Source organism: Lutra lutra, chromosome 3 (assembly GCF_902655055.1).
Source record: "Lutra lutra chromosome 3, mLutLut1.2, whole genome shotgun sequence".
In the NCBI taxonomy this organism is placed as follows: domain Eukaryota; kingdom Metazoa; phylum Chordata; class Mammalia; order Carnivora; family Mustelidae; genus Lutra; species Lutra lutra.
This window is the reverse complement of record NC_062280.1, coordinates 192,622,013-192,646,255: the sequence shown is the minus strand read 5'-3', so window position 1 is coordinate 192,646,255 and position 24,243 is coordinate 192,622,013. Positions and strand designations below refer to the sequence as shown.

The 24,243-nt window shown below is 40.4% G+C and overlaps 1 protein-coding gene across 1 annotated transcript; it reads left to right on the top strand.

Annotated features, from left to right (window-relative positions):
• The first annotated feature begins 572 nt into the window (after window positions 1–572).
• SLC10A2 (solute carrier family 10 member 2) lies at window positions 573–19,517 on the top strand. Its single transcript, XM_047720368.1, has 6 exons — window positions 573–1,109; window positions 7,777–7,895; window positions 12,110–12,198; window positions 13,319–13,494; window positions 15,846–16,003; window positions 18,390–19,517. Exons 1-6 carry the CDS (start codon window positions 733–735, stop codon window positions 18,515–18,517), a joined length of 1,047 nt encoding a protein of 348 aa, XP_047576324.1. The 5' UTR covers window positions 573–732; the 3' UTR covers window positions 18,518–19,517.
• The last annotated feature ends 4,726 nt before the right edge of the window (window positions 19,518–24,243 follow it).

Genomic DNA, 24,243 nt, shown 5'->3' with positions numbered 1-24,243 from the left:
TAATTGAGGGTGACTCCACTAGTCAGCACCCTCCCCACCAGACAAGATAGAAAACATTCTACCCTCCTGCATGTTCCTCTCCCAGAGGTTTGCATCAAGACCCTACGTGTTTCTCAAACTTACATATACTTTATGAACACTATAGACCGGTAGGAGCAGACTGATTGATACGGTAGGAAGACGATTTGGGGGTGGACACTGGAGGTCTGGGTCCCAATTCAGAGCCTGACACTAATTTGCAATTTAACTTGGCATAGGACACTCAACATTTCAGGACCCAGCACCACCCCCCATTCAAAGAGCGGTGAGTGAACAAGGTACTGGCTTAACCCTCCAATGTTCTGTCATTTCCTGAGTTGTTTCTCAGTGTCACTTAACTGACATTATTTAACAAACCTCCCCGGCATTAAACATTAACACGGCTCTTTTTCTACGGCATGGTTCATTATCATGCCAATAAATGATTAATTACAATTCTCCAACCGGACCAATAATTTGGCAGGAACTGTATGATTCATAACTTGTGCTGTGTTGTAATGTTACCTCTGAAAACTGACATACTAGCATTTATTGCCCCTTCCAGGTGGCTTCTGAAAGAGAAAACCAAGTGACACATGTTTAAGAAGGGTTTAAAAGTTTGACGTGGTTGGATTAGGCATTATTTATCTAGCGAGAAGCAGAAGATTGGTGCTTCTGCGGACTTCTGTGACCATCTGAGCAGCAAATCCAGCAATGAATAATTCAACGGGCTGTCCGGCCAGTGCAACTGTGTGCAATGGCATGTCCTGTGTGGTAACGAAGAAAAACTTCAATGACATTCTCAGTGTGGTACTGAGTACTGTCTTGACCGTCCTCTTGGCTATGGTGATGTTCTCCATGGGATGTAATGTGGAAATCAAGAAATTCCTAGGACACATAAAGCGGCCGTGGGGCATATGTGTCGGCTTCCTCTGTCAGTTTGGAATCATGCCCCTCACAGGATTCATCCTATCAGTGGCCTTCGACATCCTCCCCCTCCAAGCCGTGGTGGTACTCATCATGGGATGCTGTCCCGGAGGAACCACCTCCAATATCTTGGCCTATTGGGTTGATGGCGACATGGACTTGAGGTAAGATATCTAAAGCTCTGCATACTGTGATCATATTATGAATTAATCTTTTCAGAAGCCTATGTCTCTGTGATGTCCATCTGATCTGCCACTGAACTAGGGTAGAACTGAGGAATTAAACAGAAGAGACTAAATGGATTCAGTCGCCTTCCTGTACAACTGCTTAGCTGTTGGAATTTGGGGGTTATACTTTGTACTTGTGCTTTTTAATCTAACTCAGCTCACAGGCATTTGGATAACTGCTGTTTATCTTTGGGAAAAGATCCAAAGTTTTTCAAAAAAGAGATTCTTTCCGAGCCACACATGTACCTGAGAAAGTTTTCCTTGTTGTTACCAGCAAAACAAAACAAAACAGCTTTTCTCTGTGGTGATGAGAAGCTCCGAATGCAATCACGAAATCAAATTGTTCATTAAACAGTAGAATCTGTGCTGAGACAATGGTCAACTCCACAAATCCAGCCAGATCTTTGAAGAAACGTTTTCCTGGTATAAAACCTAAGGAAGAATCTGTACATTTGCCTCATTCTGCTGGCATTTAAAGAAAGAAAAAAAAAAAAAAAAAAAACCTACAGCAGCTTTTTTTTTTAATTATGCTTACCTTACTATAAAATAAACAGAAAATGGTTTCTCTGCTTCCCACAGAGTAATCTAAATTGCAATGTTTGCCCAATTCTTCCCATGCCAGTCTGAACTAGCACTGAGGAAAAAAAAAAAAAAAAAAAAAAACTAATGGAAGTAAGATGAAGCATTAATGTGATGAGACCAAGAAAGTTAGTGCTTTCTAGTTGAATAGAGAAATGTCTTTTTCCTTCCCTGACAATTCCTCATTTCCTGGGAAAGGTATGCATTTCTGCAAAGCAGCCAGGTGTTAATGTAACGAGTGCTTATTAAATACTATACGGTAGGTAATCAGCTCTGTTAATCACCAGCTACTCTGCTCAGAAGAGAGAAGCTTAAAGTATAGAAATGTAACCGCTGCAAAGTATAAAACTGTATTCCATGTTAATCCAGTGCCTACTGAGCAACTGGGAGCCTGCCATCTCATCTCAGCTGGGGCTGATCCTCCCAAAGCTTCAGAAAAGCCACACAAATGATGTGTCTGCACTTCACATATTTTTCACTTAAGGAAATACCATATCCCCCTTGCAAGATATTTTCCCCCCCTAAGGAAGTCCTGTAAAGAACAAAGGATGGCAACTGTTGTTCAGGTTTAGTTAATCTGTGAACCACCACATAGCAATAAGGTCCTTTTAGACTTCAACTTAGTTTGTTCTGGACATGAGCACACAGAAGTGACAATTCTCAAAGCCAGCACCCACTACAGCCAGGGGAGTGACCTGAATTGAATATGGAACTTTGACACCCGCTGACCAGCTTTTACATAATATTTGTAACTCTTGAGCAAAATGGGAGAGTCTTCTACCTCAAGATAATGCCACATGTGTAATCGTTTTTGTAAGATGGAAAAGTATGCACGATGCTGGGTTATTTGGCTGTTGAAACAGATTTCTTTCTGCAGGCTAAAACTGTAGGGACCTAATCTAAAAGCTCCAACTTACACTTTTCTGTGGTCTTAAGGAAATCTTACTGGTCTTGAAACAGATGATTATGTAATCCTATCTACCTTATATAACAATTCCTCAAAAAAATAAAAATATTTTTTAAAAAAACCTAACCAAAGTAGAATTTGAAAGCTCAGTAGAAAACGTCCAGCTGAATCAGTGTATACGAAAGGTTCAACAAGTCAGAATTATCCCTGAATGGGACATACGACACTGGAATTTTTAATTTTCGTTCTAGAAAATGTGTACTCCACAGATCCCCCTTGTCTTGCAATAACAAAATAACACCAATGGCTCTCCAGGCCAGCAGTCACCTTGCCGACAATTCCACCTATCCAGAACTCAACCAAGACCCAGGAAAAGACTCTACACAGCCAAAATAAATCCAGTTTAATCTAACAAATGTTCCTTACACAGGACCTTCTTCATCTCCTAGTCCTAGAGCTCTATCGTGCTATTTCCCAGCAGTGAAATAAGTGAAAATAAGAGACGGGAGCAGGGAACGAGGCACCAGAGGGGCAGGCCTATGTCCCACACCAGCAAGTGACCCAGAAAGCCTGACCTCAAGAGAGAAGACCAAAAAATGCCTGCAAAGCAATGAAGGCAACTCACAAGACACAGCAGCCTCTGCATCACTTCATCTAGAGCCCAACGGTTCTGTAAACACAACCATCCAGAGGACATTGCTATATTTTAGCAGAGCACATCATGACGCCTCTCATGATGGCTCATGATCATTGAAAGGAGTTAAATAATGCCACTATGTAAGATGATGACATTATGCATCATATATGTTAAAGGAAAAACTGTTCACATATTTCTTTAAAGCAAATTAAGAGATTATCACCTCAGCTATTGGGAAACAGTTTTCCAACACCTTCCATTCTTTTGGAGTCGATTCTGTCCTCTGAGAACTTCACCTTCTCCACTTAAACTGGGAACTCCCGCAATGGCGGCCAAGATAGGATTGTTTAGGCCAACAGGTATCTGTACTGCCTACTAGTTGCTCGGACAGATACCACACAGTGCCGCAAAACTACTCCATCTATATCAACTTTCCTGGTTGTGGTTTCTGGGAGAAGAAACCAAATCATCTCCCCCCAGAGCCTCTCACCCCCAATCCCATCACCCCTCACCCTATTCCCCCTCTCACTTCCACTCCCATCCCTCGTCACCCCATTGTCCCCTCTTCACACCCTTGTTTCCTCCTGTCCTCCTCATCCCTCCTCATCTGAACCTAGGACACCATTACATTTTGCAATCTGTAGTGAAAAAGAATAAACATCAACAACACAACAACAGCAAAAGCAGATGGCCATCCCTAACGAAATTATGGACCGCACTCATTGAAATAGAGCAAGTGATATTTCAGCTCCTTCTCAGATCTCTCCAGCCTAGAAAATTGTTGCAAGAATCTGATTAGCGTACAGGTATTTTCACCAGTTCTAGCTGGGCTCTGCGTATCCTATGCACAAAATGTTTCTGGGAGAAATGAAGGTGACATTTTCAGGTGAATCTGCTGGGGGCAGGACCCAGAGTTCAGGGGACACAGAGAGGTCTGCCTCCTTTGTGCCTGCTGTATTCCCAGAGATCCCCCATTTTCAAGCCTCCTTTCTCAGCAATGACCTCAGTCACACCATGCAAGGAATTTTTCCTCTTATTTTCCCTTTTTTTACTTCATCTTTGGGGAATCCCTGCTCATGCGTCCTTTCCTCCACTGCCATCTGTTAGCTACGTTCCCTTTAGCTATTTTCTAATATTAATACTGCCTAGATTTTTCTTCCACGTCCTTTGTTCTCTGGCTAAAGACTGTTGCATTTTTTCATCTTCCAGATCAGTTTTCATGGTTAATTCAGTTGTTCAAGATCCCCACATTTCTGGCTTTTCATAAATGTGAAGCAATCTCTCCCACTGAAACCACATAGATGTCCAGCTCCTCTCTACTCTAAGAGCTAACCTAAGAGTATTCGACTTTTTCTGTTTTTCCTGATAAGTAACCAAACTTTATTTCTCTCATGTAGTATTTATTTTTATTTTACTAGCTAGCATTGACCAGTCACTGTTAGGAGTCATGCACAGTACCAGTATTCCATATACATTGGTGTACTCAACCCTCAAGATAATCCTCTTGAGATAATACTATGATTTTCTGCCTTTGACAGATGATAAAATTAAGGCTCATAACCTTCACCAAAGTCACAAAGGCAGTACATGTCAAAATTATAATTTGGATCCAGACTTATCCAGTTATCCCTACCCAGACTCTTAACCTTTGTTCAACATTGTTTCTAAATCTTACCACATCCCCAATATCTAGCACTATCTGTATACACTTTGATCTTTCAAATTTGGTATTTCGCTTCTAATATGATAACAGTCTTGGCATTCCTCATCACTAACGTCACCAAATTCCTCACATTTACTGAATTCTCATTTATTGTTTTTATTTCTAAAAAGAAAACCTTTAATAGAGCTAAACCCAAAAATTAAAGACAAGAGATATGTTTGCTTCTCTTATGTTTTTCCTCATTCCAATAAAAATTTCTATGTTGACACCTATGCTTCTTATAAAATTTCAGATTTCATTCAAGTAAAATGATTTTCTTTTGCTAATCTATTCCCCTATCTTGCTCCCTAAAACTATTACCTATGAATTGTTTTTCATCTCATTTTGAGTGGCTTGATATTGTTCTCATATTAGTTTAAATGGCATCAACTTCTGGGCCATCTAGTCTCCTGTACCTCTGCAATGCCTCACGGTCAATGTGGCCCACTAAAGCTAGACCATTCCCTTCTCCAACTGTTGACTTGTCCTTTCTCATGTTCTTTAAGAAACTATTCTTGTCAAACTCAAAACCATGATACAACTTCACAAATTGTCTTAGCAATAATTCAAAATTGAAGCTTTCCCAAAGAAATTTGAAAGAAAAAAACAAAGAAAGAAACAGACTTCCTTTGAAATGCTGTCCTCATAGTTTAAAACAAAAATTCTTGGCCGCCTTTTTGCTCTACGATCCAGGTAGAAAACACTTTCTTTCGTGCACCCCTCTCCTGTCCTCTTCACACTGGAGAGTACACCAGACTTGCTGAAATAAAAGTGACTTCATTATGGCCATAATCTTAAGTCCATTCTAATTTGTTTTTTAAATAAAAGATAAAAAAGAGGGCTTCTGGGTGGCTCAGTCGTTAAGCATCTGCCTTTGACTCAGGTCATGACCCCAGGATCCTGGGATCAAGCCTGCTTCAGGCTTCCTGTGCCACGGGAAGCCTGCTTCTCCCTCTCTCACTACCCCTGCTTGTGTTCTCTCTCTTGCTGTGTCTCTCTCTGTCATAAACAAAATCCTTAAAAAATACGTAAATAAAAATAAGAAAGATAATGTCAAAGGAAGGGAGAGAGTTTATAAACTCCAGTATTTTAATGATAAGTAGGACTGTTCCTGAAAAGTATTATTCTGGTTTTGGATTCTGCCTTAGCATCCCTTTTTTGTATCTCAATTAAGTTAACCTGTCACCATAAATAGATGGAACTTCTTGGAAATGTTTTACGTACATCCTTAGCACTGGTTGGTGTTATATTATTTTAGCTGCACTAAGACAAGTATTTTTTTTTTCCTAAAATCTTTAAACACATTTTAAGTGAGATCATCTACAGGTTTTTTTTAATGGTTATTAAGGAAGTTAAGCCCCTGATAAAATTATTGCCACAACGCTTATTTTCGTGCCAAAACTGCTTCATACGTTAAAATGAAATTCCTTACCTCCAGCTGTTTCCCTTAACACTTGTGTAGTGTGGTTGTTGGTGTTTGTGGAGGGCAGGGGAATGGGAGGGCACAGGTGATATAAATAATTTCACATTTCCTTTAAGTCCACATATGATACTTTTAAGAAATTACTACTCTGATAGTCTCCAATGCTACAACTTTTGGAGAAAGAACTTTCAGAAAAATTTCTCCAGTTTCCTGATTCTGTATTATGCCAGAAGCACCCCCCACACCCACACACACATGCACACGCACACACATGCATACACACAATGGCTGGATGGCTACACAGTAACTGAATTTTAATAAAAGCCTTGCATTACTCTAAGTACTGGACTCATTGGGTCATTAGTCCTCACAGCCTATGAGGTGGCGACAATTTTATCTTCATTTCACAGATAAGGAAGCTGGCAAAAGGAAGTCAAGTAAATTACCCAAAGAATATAGTACTTGTGTAGTAAGTGGCCATGCCTGCTTCCAACCCAGCCAGTGTCTGGCTTTAATGTCTGGCCCAGAGATTTAACAGTTCAGTATCCCAGGAAGAGAATGTGCCTCTGGGCTCATGGCCCTTAGGACCAGGAAGACCCACTGCCCAAAAACCTCTCTTCCGTTCACTGTCACATTGCTGAAAATAGCGCCATTCCATGTATTCTTCCATGTCAAAAGCCAAAGTCCGCTGACCCAGCCAGGTCCACTCACTGAAACACAGAAGCTCTCAGGAGGAACAGTACCAAATCCTGGTTTTTCTGGACACACGTTTGGTAAATTTCTTAGTGGAAAATAGAATCCAGGCCTCCCCTGCCTGCTCAGCTTCCTCTTTCTTTCTCAAGCCACAGGCATTGGGAAAATAATCTGTCTGCTTTCAAAAAAGACACTGAGGCTCCCTCTCGGGTATGTGTTCTCCTCCAAAGGTCCAGGGAGACTCAACTCGTCTCAGTACAGACAGACACAGCAAAGCCCCTAAAGTCTTGGCTGGTATAGATGTGTTTGCTCTTCTCTGACGGGAAGTCCAAACGGTGGAGTGTCCAAGCACTTTGCACCTTCCTAAATAATAAATTAAAACAGCCATTAACTATCTCGAGAACCTTGAGATTGATCCTTGAGAACCCATGGGGAGGGAGGAAAGACCCAAGACAAAGTAGAAAAACAAATCCAGATCTCAGCATTTTGCCCAAGGCTGGGACCTGCACAGAGATGGGCACATGTCTGTATCCATCCATAGCCTAGATGCTGCTGCTGTCAGAGCACCTTTTGTGAGACTTCCTCATCCCAAATTGCACCATGAAGCAAGCTCTCCCCCTAGAAAGCCCAGGTGGATGAATCAACCTGCCCATTTCCTTTCAGCATCAGCATGACCACATGCTCCACGCTGCTTGCCCTGGGAATGATGCCGCTGTGCCTCTATATCTATACCAAAATGTGGGTCAACTCTGGGACGATCGTCATTCCCTTTAATAACATAGGTAAGTAAGTCATGACTATCCCCCTCCTATTCTGTTTATCTTCAGGCCAGGCTCAGACCCAGCTTGCACCAGCCCTATTGGGATTTCATTACAACTCACGCCGTGTTTCAATGCAAGTTGACAGAATCCAAATGCCAAACCTTGACCCCACGGGAAAACTTGCTTTTCCTCCATCGAAATCATCAGGTGAGGGGCTGACTTAAGGCTTAGCTGGCTGGACCTCAGGAAGCCAAGATGGCTGGACACAAGAGGCTCTGTCCTTTACATAACCCATAGTACAATTAGCTCGTGGGAACATGAGTTTGCTCCCAGACATTCAGATAGAAGAAATATTAAAAAAAAAAAAAAATCTACCAATGATTTGAAATTAGGGCACCTAGTAAGCAATCATGAGTGTGGCACTTGGAAACTACCAGATGAAACATACTGTAGATAACACTTGACTGTGAGCCACTATGAAGAGGGAAAGGTGACTGGTGTTTACCATAGCACAGGAGTCAAGTCTGCTAGTCATGATCCTGTCTCCACTCATGTTGCTCCCAGATGTTTACCCCCACCCCAAAGGGGCTGTTTTTCTGTTTCTGGGACAACAGATGACAGTGGGAAATTAAGTCATTTGTGTTACATGGGATCAAGGGTAAGATGAACCACTTCCCAAGCCCTCCCAAACCAGGCATCTCCCACAGAGCTGTAGTCATAAAAGATGAGATACAGGTGAGATAGTACATATTGCCAGGTACATGGCACACTGCATAGTCATTATTCAGCTGACCGGCTGCCTCGGGAGGTGTGGGTGTCCACTGAAGGGAGCTTAGTGTAAGCGAAGCTAAGTCATGACTCAGAAGGATATTTGTAAAGGAATTCCTGATGGCATGGGAAGCTGGACAGCTGTATCGAAAATCCTTTGTTTCTACAAAAGATTGTTTCCATGATAAAAATGGGATTGGGGCCTACACAACTCAATTTGAGCAACCTTTGAAAATACTAATCAGGGACGACCTGTATTGGCATATCTTCCTCAATATGGGATTTCTCTGCACAAGGTCTTTTTACTGATCTGGGCAACTCCATCATACCAGAAATAATCACCCACAAACAGGTTTTAGGGTGACCCTGCAGAATCATCACCTCCTAAGCCTCACAGTCCTTAACTCTCAGTCTACTCCCCAGGAGAGCATCTTCCTTCAACTCAAACAATGTAGACTGTTTGCATGATGTGCATTGTAGGTCTCCCAAAGAACCTGTCTGCTGAGTAAGGAGTTTAATTCTGTAATACTTATTGTTTTAAAAAATACTTTAAGCTTGGGGTGACTGGGTGGCTCAGTAGTTAAGCGTCTGCCTTCATCTGGGGTGATGATCCCAGGGTCTGCTCAGTGGGAAGCCTGCTTCTCCCTCTCTCATTCCCCCTGCTCATGTTCCCTCTCTCACTGTGTCTCCCTCTGTCAAATATATAAATATGTGTCTCTCTGTGTCAAATAAATAAATAAAATCTTTTAAAAAAATACTTTAAGCTTTAAAATATTCTCCTCTAGATATCCATTCCCATCTGGAAAACATTCCATGGTAATATTGAATAATTTGAACTATAGTATGAATGACTTATACCACACCCTTTAATGTGAAATTTTGAAAGAAAGAGAAGATAAAAAAGAGTAATTAGCATCTCAGTGGAGGTAAAAGTCATCAGAAAAGAGGTCAGGGCAAAAAGAAAAGAAAATAGAAAAAAAAAGAGAAAAGAAGAGGAAAATATTAAAATAATAATAATAATAATGAATTTGAAGAAACAAAAATATTAACTCTGCTCATTCACCATTTTGCCCAGGCTTGTTTTCCAACTTAACCTTCCTGCTATTGCTTTGTCTAGACCTTTAAGAAAACAAGCAACCTGATTACTTCACAAGTTGTTCTCAACACTTTCTAGAGAAGGGAGCTAAGGCCCGGGGTAAAGGTTTCATTTGTCCCACATGAGCAGGGAGCTGGAAGTGCCCCTGGGCCGCGCATGCTGTCTGTGGGCAGGACCCCAAACCCAGGATCCCCACGATGTCCACTCGCTCTGAAGGGAAAACACCCTCGCTGAGCCCTCCCATGGGCACGTGGAGGTGCAGGAGGGCGGCCCCACAGTTGGCCCCACTGAAAAGACCTGCTACCGGTTGCCATTCCTGCCTCCCACTCCGCCGTCTCTTGGATGGTGTCCAGCGCCGTGCACTGTGCACTGTGCACCTGCCTCATCACCTAATTCCCACAGCAGCAGCGGAAGCTAGACGTAACTCTACCCACTTCACAAACGGGGAAATCAGAGCACAGAGGGGCTGGGCGCTTTGCACCCTCCCACGGTCTGTAGGGTTCCACTCTGAGTCAACCTGGCTCCACGACCCCACTATGACTGTCCGCCTCTCGCTTTTATCCACCTTTCCTTCCTCCTATATGTGCACTGTGAACTCGATCAAGGCCAAATTATGGTTCAGGTGATGCAACCGCAAGCAGTGCTTTCCGGTCTAACTGAACAGGCCTTTGACACGGGGCGGAGGTGGGGTGGGGTGGTGCAGGCACTTAAAGAAGAGGGAAAACAGCCCTGAGAAGAACAGAGAATCTTTACCCCACGGGGGAGTCAAGAGTCACACCAACCCACCTCTTCAGGTGGGAGCCGCACACTCCGAGTGCAAGGAAGGGCAAAGAGTGTCTTTTCCAGTCAACTTCTAGTCCGGGAAAAACTGTCCCTGGCCTCCTCTGGTGAGGAGAGGAAACATGATTTGGCAGGTGGTCCTGCTTGCAGGCTTATCCTATAGCCTTAGGCTGGAGATCCTATAGCCTTAGGGAGGATATAAAGACTCAGCATGAGGGGCCCGACCATGGTGAGGCAGGGGGAGAGGGTCCTTCCCCTCACAGAGCCAACACATTTAAAGTATACAGTACCCAAACCTAACCACACTGACATTCCAAGCACAGCATTTGCACCAATTTAAGTTACCACACTACAATCAATACATATCAAGATGGTTTTAATTTAAGGCCTACAAACTTCACATAATTTAGAGAATAGTCTGGACACCCCAGGGAGGAAGTCTCCTTCCTCCCAAAGGGGATTTTTTCTGGGAGCTCTCACCAGCCTGTTTATCAACAACTCTTTTCCATACCCTGTGTTCCACCATTTTCTCCCATCCTGTCCTCCCATCTTTCTTTTTTCCTGCTGTAGGTACTCCTGGCCATGACTTAATCCCTTTGCGTAATTTCTGGGAAAAAGTAACTGCTGACCTTTATATTGCCAGGAAGACCAGAAGGCTACAAAGAAATTATGTTTTCATCACTGTTGTGCTCATTTTAAATTCATATTTACAGCCCTGAAATCTAGAATCCATTTTCCAGTCCTCAATGAATCTACTCGAATGCTAAGTAAAAACCACTTTCGAAATTTCGTTATTCAATTCCACTTTCCCCTACTGCTTTAAAAGGATATTTGAAAAAGAAACAGCCCATCAGAAGTTCGAAGTTGTTGGTACTATATTATATAAAAGCAGTGATTGGACCAATGAGTGTTAAGTAACATGGAGGAACAAACCACATGTCATGGGAACAGCAGTAAATCTAACACAGAGAAATTGAAGTACGACTCTTTTATCTGGCTGGGTGAGCACGTTTCTGCAAAGAATTATAATTACTTGAGAGGTCGCCAAATATATTATCTCACAGAAAATTTAAAGCACGCTTTTTCAACCTCTTCTCTCACCTCTCTGCCGTAGATTTGAATAACCGAGCTCAGTCTGAGCCAGAAGTCATTAGCCCATGGAATGCCTGGAGAATTCTGAACTTTTTGTTTTATCTCTACTATGGGGAAGTAACAGGGGGATGTATAATATCTGTGTGTACCCCCACAAACATCAACATTTACACAAAGTTTAAAGAGGTATTTTTCCTAGGATATAAAGATCCGAAGAGCAAAGAAGCCAAGATTCCAATAAATTGAAACTAAAAAAAGTGTCAGTATAAAGAGCACCAAAAAGGATTTATATCATCCCTATTATCAAGGCTGTATCAGCAGTATGAAATTATTTACTGAAGTGGGTAAAGACGGAGAGTTTATTGTTGTTTTGCTTGAGTCTGTTTTGGGTGTTCAAGAAGGGACACCCACCAAGCTTTCTTCAAGCTGCTACTCTTTTCTTTTCCTCTGTCCTGTGCTCTGTGTTCTGCTGATGAAATGTCTCTTCTGTCATATTTAGGTACATCTTTGGTCGCTCTTGTTGTTCCTGTTTCCATTGGAATGTTTGTTAATCACAAATGGCCCCATAAAGCCAAGATCATACTTAAGGTAAGTGTCCCATGCCATAGGCTGGAAAATCAAATGCTCCACAGTGTGAATTCCAAATTGGTTCTGGTGAATTCTGAATCAGTTTTCTCATTATATTATAATCCTCCATCTAGGGGGACTTGATGTTGTTAGATATGCCATCCACTCTTCTAGAACGCCCTTCCTGATCCCACTACAGGGCAGAATACTATGCCCACTTTGAGATACTCAACTCAAAGACTGCCTCCTGCTTTTACTCTACCTTGTACTCCCATGGCACTTGGCTCTGATCTCTGTTCTGTGGGTCTGTATTATAAAATAGACCAAGAGAGCTGTTTGAAAATAGATCATCTGTTTCTTATCTCTGAATCCATATGGCCAGTTCAGCACCTGGCAACTGGTAGACGTTAGTACCCATTAGTAATCAGTAACCATGCATTCCCCTTCACCAGCTGTATTCTACCTAGGTGAGATGGATGTGGATAAGATAAAGACACAGAGGATATAAATATCCAGATATTAATACAGATAAAGGTATAGATAGATGTAGATGCAGGCATACATATATCCCATTGATCAGGAGACAAAATAAGCTAGCCAGTGTTCTTTGTTCCTCTGGACCAAAAAAAAAAAAATATATATATATATATATATATATACACATATATATATATAATCTCAATTTTTTTTAATGTGAAAAGGAGAAAACAGAATAACAGTAGTTTGTTTGCATATGCTTTTTCAAGTTTTGTAGAGTTTTATATCCCTTTTCTCACTATAATCATCATGAAAAGTATCTAGGGCAACATTTTATCTTCAGTTACAGATGAAGAAAGCAGGACTAGTAGAAGTTGTGTGACTTACCAAAGGAAGGAGAGCAGGAGGAGTTGAATCTGGAGGCCAGGTCTTCCAGTTCTTGCTGACTTGGCTTTCTTCCTCTCCAAGAAGGATAATTTCCAAGCTAGAACATCTTCTTCAGGCTAATGGAGCATGGACATTAGAGGTCTTGCTATTTTCTAAAAAATGAGAACATAGGACAAACACCGCAGTTTCTGGTAAACTGACCACAGTCATCAGGAGGGGAATACACAGCACAACTTCACTGTCTCAGCTGTTGGGTCTGCTTGTGTCTTGCTTCCAGATCGGGTCCATCACAGGCGCAATCCTTATTGTGCTCATAGCTGTCGTTGGAGGAATCCTATACCAGAGTGCCTGGATCATCGCTCCCAAACTGTGGATCATAGGAACGCTATTTCCTTTGGCCGGATACTCTCTAGGGTTTTTACTGGCTAGAATATCTGGTCAACCCTGGCACAGGTATGGTGTTTGGTAAATCAGACTGGAAGTTTTCTTCTGTAAGAGTTGTAGTATGCATTTGTCAGGGCTGCTGTAAGGAAGTACCCCAGACAGGGTGGTTTAAACAACAGAAGTCTATTTTCACTTAGTATTGGAGGTCAGAAGTCCAAAGATCAGCAAGCCAGAAGGATGGTTCCTTCTGAGGGCTGTGAGGGGGAATCTGTCCCAGGCCTGTCTCCTTGGCTTATAGATGGCTGTTTTCACATTGTCTTTCTTCTATGAATGTTTCTGTATTCAAATGTCCCCTTATGATGAGGACACCAGTCATACTGGATTAGGGCCCACCCTAATTACTTTACCTTAACTAAGCATATCTGTGATAACTATATTTCCAAATAAGTCCACATTCTGAGGTCCTGGGCATTAGGACTTCAGCATATCCATTTGGGAGGAAACAATTCAACCCATAACAGCTGTAAATACTGATAAAAATTCAAAATTTTTCACCCTTAATAACATTCACCCCACTTCCGAATATGTCATGATATAGAATCATTCATTTCTAAATTATATAAGCCCCCCAGAAAGAAAATACTGACAGCCTCTCTGTTGCTCAAATCCTTGGGGACCATTCCCCACACAATGCGGATTGACCCTTTCAATGTCTCACACTCTTATTTTCCAAACAGAGTAACTTCAGCAAAAGCACTCGGGCTGGCCTTGTCACTCGCAAGGGCTCCTCCAGCCAGCGGCAGGATGTACTCATCATCCCAAGGCACTGATGTTAGAACTGGGGTTAGCATGTATGAGTCTGGTCCCAAGTAGAAACCTTTCCTCTCCTACCAGCCCATCTGAATCCATGGGGAGAAAAAAAAGCAGGTGTCAGCGTCGGAGCATGTATGAGGTTGGGAGATGAGCAGCACTGGGTAGTGGAGAGTGTTACGTATATGTCGTCAAGCTGACCTGGGCCTACCAGTTACTGACCTTGGGACCTCAGGACAGGCAGTCACTCTTCCTCTGACTTTTCTCATCTGCAGAATGGGGCAATAACATCTACCTGGTAGACTTTTTTTTTTTTTTAATCAAGATTTAGTCAGAAAAACAATTCCAACTTAAAACTGAAAGAACTCTAACAAATACTCTATCTTGAGTGTTTTCTCAGCTCCTGCTCTGTGCTCTGCACAGTTACCAAGGACATAATCGAAAAGAGTGAAATGAGCCCACTTTGAATTTATGGAACACTAATATAAATGATCCTGCTCTTTTCATATCTGTATTTTTAACTTATAAATGTCTGCTTTAAATGTATATGTATTATTTAAAATGTAATTTTATTTATATTGAATATATTGCCTACTAATAAAGATCATGCCATAATATAAATAGTCTTTATATATAAGTATATATACATACATATACACACATACATACAGATACAAAGATACACACAGATATATAATATACAGACACAAATATAGATCTATTCCACTGCTCAGGGGACTAAGTAAGCGAGTCGGTGTTCTTTGTTTGTCTGGACAGAAAAAAAAATTGTCTTTAAATTTTTTTTTTAATGAGAAAACAGTAACAAGAATGGTTTTATTTGCATATGCTTTTTTAACTTTTGTAGAGTTTTATATCCATTTTCTCAATATCATAACAATCATAAAAGGTGAATTGGGTTGGCACAGTTGGGTGGCTCCGTTGGGTAAACATCCCACTCTCGATTTCGGTTCAGGTCATGATCTCAGGATCCTGGGATCAAGCCCACATGGGGATTCCTGCTCTGCAGGAAGTCTGCTTGTCTCCCTCTCCTTCTGCCTCTCTCCCACCCACTCTCATGCACACGCTCTCTCTCTGTCAAAAGGAAGGGTAAATCTTTAAAAAGAAGAAATTGTAACTAGGACCAGATATTATCTATGTATATAGAGAGAATATTTATATAGTATATAATAATATATATTAAGAAGTATTAAGAAGTTATATATCTACGTAGCTTAAGTAAAAGTACATGTTGAATAAATATATACATTTAAAGCAGGTATGAATATATACACATATATGTACTTGTTCTCATTATGTCTGCTTTTTTTTGAGAGAGAGAGAGAGCACACACTCAAGTGTGCAAAGTGGAAAGAGGGGCAGGAACAGAGAAAGAGGGAGAGAATCTCCAGCAGTCTCCACAACCAGCGTGGAGCCCTATGGGGCTCAATGTCCGACCCTGAGATCATGACCTGAACTGAAATCAAGAGTTGGGGGCTTAACCAATGGAGCCACCCAGGCGCTCCCACATTATATCTGCTTCCAGCATTATTCAATAACAAAGTAAAAACTACTGACAACAAAAGGGTAACTCCTCTTAACGCGTCTCATAGGTGCCGGACAGTTGCTTTGGAAACAGGGATGCAGAACACTCAGCTGTGCTCCACCATCGTGCAGCTCTCCTTCACCCAGGAGGAACTCAACATCGTGTTTACCTTCCCGCTCATCTACAGCATCTTCCAGCTTGCCTTCGCAGCAATATTCCTAGGAAGTAAGGAGTAATGCGAATCACGTGTTGCTGATGATGTTCCTCTTTGAGAAAGCCTCAGGGGGCTAACATGGCATTTTTTTTTTAAATAATATTTTGTGGCAGTGGATGACATAAGTTAAACTCCCTTCTTCTGTCGTAAAAAAAAAAAAAAATGGATGGGAAAAGCCATCTATGTTACCATGACGTCCCAAGAAGATTGCAATTTTATCAGAAGGTTCTAGTAAAGAGTATTTATTTATTTTTATATATTTTATATATTTATGTATTCTTATATTTATATACTCTATACAGTTATTACTTTTAAATGATAATAGAAGTCAATTCTCTCCATCAGCTTTCCTTTCCTCAATAATTAGGGAGACATATTAACCTGTTAGGAGAATTTTATTGTGTGTCTTTCTACATGCTTCCAGAAACCCCAAGCTGGGCATTTTTTCCAGATCATCATCTTGATATGCTTTGTAAATATAGGCTATTTATCCAAAACAGTGGTATACAAGGGATATCTATCAGGCTAAGTTATACTGGAAGACAGATATGTGTGCATGTTCATGTGTGCCTAGACTGCGTAATGTCCATATAATTGAAACAGTCAAAGCAAACACATCCTTATTTCAAGTCCTAGGGATAACTAACCTGGTTGTTCATTTTCCTCTACCGTAGCTTCCAGCTCTAGTCCTCAGCACCTGCCACCTGCTGGCCTTCACCTAGTTAAAGCTTGCCTTGCATTTTGTTCTCCAGGGACTGATATGTTTAACCTCTATTTTTAAACTCTACTTTTTTTTTTCTAAATAAAGAGACTGATACCTTAAGCTCATTGATTTTTAAGGAGGGTTATATAGTGAAGGTGAAAGACACAAATAATGGCAGTGTTAAGTTGTAGAATGCCCAGTGGTCCAGTGTTGTTTGTGTCTGGTTTGGCTTTGTTCACCCCAATAGGTATTGCACTTGCCCGTGGGCACTAACTCTTCTCTGTGCTACTGTCCGGAACACTATTCTCAAAGAAGAGTTTTCCTTCTCATATAAGACTCTCCGGATCTATTTGAAACTTTCCACTGATCTATCACTCACACAGGAGACAGGAGTCCATGGTCTAATTACCTTGTTGTCATATATGATAGACATACACCCAATTTGGTACACCTTGAGATTTTTCCAAATAATTAGCTAATGATGTCTACTAGAAAGCCAGAGAAAGCAGACTGGTTGATAGAACAATTCAGTGAATTTGCTAGTTGAATAACTAACTCAAAAGAGACTCATAAATAAGCCAAAGGAATGATGGGAAAGCAGGTACTGGTATTGGTCTTATACTTCCCCACATTTTTATCAGTAAAATAAAAATGAGGAAGTCATCATTATTAATTACATGCAGTGCCTGGAAACATATTTTGGTAAAAGGATTAGAAGCTTTAATTTTTCTGGAATAAGGAAAAGAGGAATGGAAGGACAGAGGGAGGAAGAGAGGAAGGACTGAAGAAAGGAGAGAACAAAGGGAAACAAGGAAAGGAGGGAGGGACAGAGGGAGGAAGGAAGGAAGGGGAAGGGGAGGAAAGGAGGGAGAGAGAGAGGGGAAGAAAAGGAAGAAGGAAAGAAGAGAATAAACAATTTGGTTAAATAAAATAGGTGGTGTGTGTTGAAGAAGTCCCAGCTGAAAACAATTTATAATAAAACTGCTGGACTATTTTAATTAACCACAAGCTCAGTTCAATAGACTCAATAGCTCAGTGGCTTCAAAATTAATATATTGCTAAAGGGACCAGTAAGGAGACATGGATCGTGACATATTAAGATCTTTGAAGCAGATCCTTGTCTCTCTCAGCTGTGTATCATGAGAGGTAACATTTCCTGAGCAGTAACTACTCTCCCAGGGCCATACTAGGCATCTTACTATATTATTTTTTTTGAAGGTTCACAATTACCCTCTGAGATAGACAATATTATTATACCTATTTTAAGTGTGAAGTTCCTATAAATAATACTTTCTCTCCCTCTGTTGACTTTGGAACTAATTGAGAAGTAGAAGAAAAATCAACTGTGTAGATTTAAAAATAGTACTCTTATTACAGATAAAACTTATATAGAAAATATGGCTCAAAATTGCAACCACATGGGCTGATTCACCCCTTTCCACCACCCCATTCATGGGCATGTTGCATGTGTATACACACATACACTGCTCACCTCCCCTTGCTAGGAAATATAACCATCCCTCCCACCATGGCTGGCTGCAGAATTAAAGAATGTCTTCCACTTTCTCTAAGCAACATGCAGCCTACAGAAAGTGCAAGCTGATTTTGAGCCATAGATTGTAATCACTGCCCAAAAAAAAGCTTGCAGCTAATTGTTATGAAACTCCACTAACCTCCTGTGTATTACTTTCTAGTGTATGTGGCATACAAAAAATGTCATGGAAAAAATAATGTGGAATTTTCAGAGAACAAAGACAATGAAATGGTCTCCGAGTCATCGCTCCATAAGGTGAATGAAGGATTTCAACCAGATGGAAGGTAGACACCGACTGGACAAAAGAGAAGAATTCTAAAAGTACATGCTTCTGTTAACAAGATTTATTTGTTTTGATGAGATATTTGGCAGGAAAAAGTTAAAGTGAAAATTTAAACTCCAGTTGAATCCATACATTGGTTTTGGTACCGAGTGACTGGTGGTCCAAATCCTTAATGTGACAAATATTTATATATATATATATACATATATATATACGGTCTTTGAAATATGCCCAAGAAATATCCTCGGACCTCCAACTAAAACTGACATTGGTAACACTGAGAACGTCCTAACTCCTGAACAGATTCTTAACTAGAATCTTGTAACCTGACCTTTCGTATCTTAATATAGATGCAATGAATTGTTGTTATTATTATAAAATGATCAAGATTTTCTTCAGTATTTATGATTGTAAAAAGATTGAAATGAACATCTTCCACTGACATATTAATTACTACTTTGAAAATGTTGTAACCTATTTATTTATATAACTTTGTAATGTAACATGGACAAATACCTGACTTCCTGTATTTAAAAAAAAAAAAGTCAGTCTTCTCCAGGGATAACCCAAAAACAAAAATAAGAGAAAAGAATTACTAAATAGAATTCAATCACCAAATTAGAATCAGGCCCATACTCATCAGTGACCTTATACATGGGTTGCTTTGCCTCAGGAGTCCAATGACACCACTAGTTTTTTTTAGGAAAAGCAGAATTCTTTCCTATGTCTTAAATTTGGCAAAGAGCTCTTCAAGCCCTAGAAAGGGGCTTCTTCAAGGTTTGCTTGTAGGAGGCAGGTCTATTCAGCTCACGGGAAGGCCCCACAGTAAGCATCATGGAGCGGGGAGGGGCCAGGAGGCTCAAAGACTGCAGAGGTCCTGCAAAAATCACCCCTACTCTAGTGAGTGAGCTCAGTTACATGGGAGATGATGGGAAATGCAAGGAAAAACACCGATAATAAAGGCCCACTTGAAATGCATGATAAGGGTGAGTTAGATGTTACCAATAAAAAGAATGAAATCAAGGAGCCACGAGGGAAGTGGGTATTAAACAGTTTTTGAAGAAGAGGACATGCCCAGGGCCCAGAAGTAGGGTGGGCACTGCCAAGTGGGTTGTCTGCGCGCTGTGAGTAGGTGTCACAAGAGGAAGCAGGGAGGATTTGATCAATGGCAGCGGGGTTCTGTGTCAAGGGGGAAACAACTGGCCCTGTGTTGGATCTAATTGAATTTCTTTTCCTTCATTCTGCAGCAAAAGCGGGCCCATTCTTAACTCAGATCACAGTGGTTTAGTTCTGTTTTCCATTTAGACATTTTCCCTGCCTCATAGATTTCCTTTCGAGTGTTTGGGTTCCAAAGGGCCTTTTGCGTTTTATTGAGGTGAGTTCAGATCCTGCTGGTGTTCCTCAGCATTCAAAGAACACGAAGATCACCTCTGAGCTTTCAATGGACGGTGAGGGAATATGCTTTTAAAATTGTAATACTTATGCCTTTTTATAGGAGGGTCACATTTACAATTGAATAAAGCTCCTATTTTTTTTTCATCATTAGACAAATATATTAAAAGGGACTAAAGATTTTTATTAAAGGCCAGTAGGGAAGAGATGATACAGATTTTCCATTAGGGAGTTTCAAAGAATACGCTTCTGAGGGTGCATGAGAAAGACCCTGGGACTGTCTGTTAAGTACCTCCTGTGCTTTCCTCATCAAACAGAAAAGAAGCAGGTGTACTGAAGCCACACAGTGAATTCAGATGATCACTTCAACATACCCAGAGTCGAGGATCCGGATGCCGGCGGCTGAAGCGAGCAGGCTTTTCCTCCCTATAGGACCCAGATATGTGAGGCAAAACTTGGCTTTCTCACATGGAATGGTATCTTGTGAGTTGTGGTTTTTTCCCTGATATGCTCGAGGGAAGAAAAATAGCTGAGCTTTGCAAAATGACAGCTCTGTATTTTTCAATGAGTTTGAAAAGCCGACTAAATTATGTATTTTATTGCCTCTGCGAGTATCATATTAAATGAATATTTTATTTTAAAGGCTTAAATAAATGAAAATAATTTTTGTAATGTTTGGTCTATGCGAGTCTTTGTGACAACTGTCAAGATTTCTTCATTGTTCAATTGTAGAGATATAAATAAGGTGGGGTTTCTCTAATATTAGATTGTTCTCTGAGAAGTGCCTGAAAGAAAATCGTAATTAAATATTCTAATAATTGGGTCTCCCACAGATACAGATTGAGGTTGTCCCCAAGCAAATCATACTGGGGGAACATTAATCAAAGACTTAAAAACAGTGTGACAATGACAACTATTTAAAATAATAATAAAAGTATTACATGTACTGATAAATAAGACTACTATCACCTTTTATGAAAATTTTACATTTATATACATAGCGTAATGTATAAACATGAATATGAATATATATGGATATGTATATAGCAAAAGAGAGAACATAAATATTTAGAGAGACACAGAGAAAGAGACTTCAATTATGGTAGCAGTGCATTAAAATCTCTCATCAACTGGATTGAAGAAATTCTGGATATGAGCCCCATCTGACTCCTCAAAGACATCACTCTGTTGTCCCTCTAGGAAACTTGACTCCCTTCCAGCAGGAAACAATTTATCTTTCTTTGGAATATTTGACAACCCATTGCCTCTCACGCGTTTGCCTCTTCAAAGACCACATTAGTTTAGCACCAGAGTCTTTATACTATATTATGGATACTCCTGGGAGTTCTTGAAATTGTCCAAGGGGTATGCAGGCATGGATAGGGAATCAGTTTCCATTTCTTCAATTTCCATATGTGTGCTTTCCCCAAACTCCCCTGCTTGAGATGCCCCAGGGCTGCACTTGCCCTAGGTTCCCCCTCCCCACCTCCCCTTTCTTGGCAGGGCTCTCCCGTTGAAAGGAAAAGCCTATTCTAGCCACCCCTCATCTACTATGGTGGAGAGGCCCAGAGGAAAAGACAAGACTCGAGCACCAGCTAAAGGAATAATTCAAAATAATAGTGTCTGTGAAAGGTTTCTTATCTTTTTAATTGATTACATACATATCTGTTTAAGACTTTGGGAACAGGGTATTTTTTTTTTCATATTTTTTTTGTTTGTATATTTTTTGTTTTTTTAATTACTTTTCAGTGTACTAGAATTCAGTGCTTATGCACAACACCCAGTGCTCCATGCAATACATGCCCTCCACAATACCCACCACCAGGCTAGCCCAACTTCCCAGCCCCCGCCCCTTCAAAACCCTCAGATTGTTTTTCAGAGCCCACAGTCTCTCATGGTTCATCTCCCCCTCCAATTTCCCTCAACTCCCTTCTCCTCTCCATCTCCCCATGTCCCCATCATGTTATTTCTTACGCTTCACAAATAAGTGAAACCATATGATAATTGACTCTCTCTGCTTGACTTAATTTCACTCAGCATAGTCTCTTCCAGTCCCGTCCATGTTGCTACAAAAGTTGGGTATTCATCCTTTCTGATGGAGGCATAAGACTCCATAGTGTATATGGACCACATCTTCCTTATCCATTTGTCTGTTGAAGGGCATCTTGGTTCTTTCCACAGTTTGGCGACCGTGGCCATTGCTGCTATGAACATTGGGGTACAGATGGCCCTTCTTTTCACTACATCTGTATCTTTGGGGTAAATACCCAGTAGTGCAATTGCAGGGTCATAGGGAAGCTCTATTTTTAAGAGGAACAGGGTATTTTTTACCTGTGTTGGAATATTTTAATGTAGAAATACTCTAGAGTGGGAGTGAAGAAAAATCTCCATGAACATGCTAGCATTTCCATCCCCAACGTTTTACACACCCCCCGCCAAAAAAACCTCTCTTGAGGATAATCCAAACCCATGTTGATATATTAGTTAGAATTAAAAAATGAAGTTGGATTTTTTTTTTCTGACAGAAAGTCTGATTTGGCTGATTGGTTTAACAAAAGCCCCTGTTTTGCTAGTTAGGACATATGAAGGACACTTTTCATAAATTAGATGAGCTAAATCTGCAGCTCCAAGGTTTAAAAATATATATTAAAAACATGTAATAATACAAAAACCATATTTTAAAAATAATTGACCTAGAATATATAAAGACTCGTAACAACCCGAAAATAAGAAGGTAAGTCAATTTTTTGAATGAGCAAAAAAAAAAAAAAATGAACAAACAAGCAAAGAATGACTGTAAAGCAAATAAGCACGTGGCCATGGCAAATGAATACAGGAAAAGATGCTCAACATCATTAATAGCTAGATAAATGCAATACCTCAATAAGGTACTACTTAAATACCCATAAAATAGCTAAAATGAAAAATTAGTAATGATAGCAAGTACTGGTGAGAATATAAACAGTAACTCCCATAGTTTGCAGGTGGTATGGTCACTTTCCAAACTATTTTGCAGCTTCTTATAAAGTTAAGCATCCACTAACCACATAACAGCAATCTCACTCTTAGGTATTTATGCAGTTCCTAGAAGTAGAGCACAGTAAGACAAAGCTCAGGGGCCAGGAACTTGCAACGGGCCTTGACTCTAAGAGGCACAAGGGAACATTTGGGGTGATGGAAATGCTCTAAATCACGACTTTGGTGGTGGTTACACCATTTCAAGCACTTGTCAAAATGCATAGAACGGTACATTTTTTTTAAGAATTTTTTTCCTTTTTTTTAAGATTTTTTTATTTATTTGACAGACAGATCACAAGTAGGCAGAGAGGCAGGCAGAGAGAGACAGGAGGAGGAGGCAGGCTCCCTGCTGAGCAGAGATCCCGATGCGGGACTCGATCCCAGGACCCGGAGATCATGACCTGAGCCGAAGGCAGAGGCTTTAACCACTGAGCCACCCAGGCCCCCCTAGAACGGTACATTTTAAATTGGTGTGTTTTGTGCCATGTAAATTATACCATTAATAAAGCTGGCTTAAAATGTTATTGTCCAAGATGTAGCAAGGGAATTTACTACATTTTTCCTGACTCTCTGAGAACACCGAGTAAAATTTGGAGCCTCTAAGTGAAAGAGTAACAGGCTCTAAGAGCTGTCAGACAAGTCTACTAAAGACTTTGTTCGTATACTTCTTAGAAATTAAAAGCTCAAGTTCCAGAAACATTTTGAGAAACAGGTATTTTCAATTCTTTTCTTGCAGCAAAACTGTAAAAGATTCTCACTGAGTTGTCAACTCTTGCATTTAAAAAAAAAAAAAAAAAGTGTTTTGAGGATAGACCACTGTGACTTTTTGGCATTTAACTTGGAAGAAGTTCAAATTTGAGGGGCTATAGATACCAAAAGTCCTTCCATTGTCATCTACCTCTTTACGTGAAACAAGGTTGATCAGCACTTAAACCTAGAGAAACAAAAAAGGGGAAGAAAATACATGATAAAACTTAGGCACAGAGAGTTAAGGAACTTTCTCCATATCACACAGGTGGCAAGTGTAGAACTTGGTTTGAACCTGAAAAATTTGGCTCTATTTCATGTACTGTATTGACCACAGTACTACACTAGGTAATATTTGTCCACATATGTGGAATTTTTAATATTTCATAAATGTGTTACTTAGACTAAGACTCTACAGTGGAGATGGAATTGTAATATAAATTCAAGTAGGAAGAAAAATAATGTGAAATTACCAAATATGAAAGCAGAATTTGTCCATGTTTTTTTTAAATTGGACAATTGGGTATCATACCTATAAGGTATGAAGCTTAGATTAGATACATTAGATATATTT

What these genes read in the sequence shown, in the direction of transcription:
- SLC10A2 (XM_047720368.1), top strand. Translation starts at nt 733, where the DNA reads ATGAATAATTCAACGGGCTGTCCGGCCAGTGCAACTGTGTGCAATGGC. An exon ending in TCTGGTCAACCCTGGCACAG is followed by an intron (nt 13,495 to 15,845) that starts GTATGGTGTTTG and finishes CGCGTCTCATAG; the next exon opens with GTGCCGGACAGTTGCTTTGG. An exon ending in CGCAGCAATATTCCTAGGAA is followed by an intron (nt 16,004 to 18,389) that starts GTAAGGAGTAAT and finishes ATTACTTTCTAG; the next exon opens with TGTATGTGGCATACAAAAAA.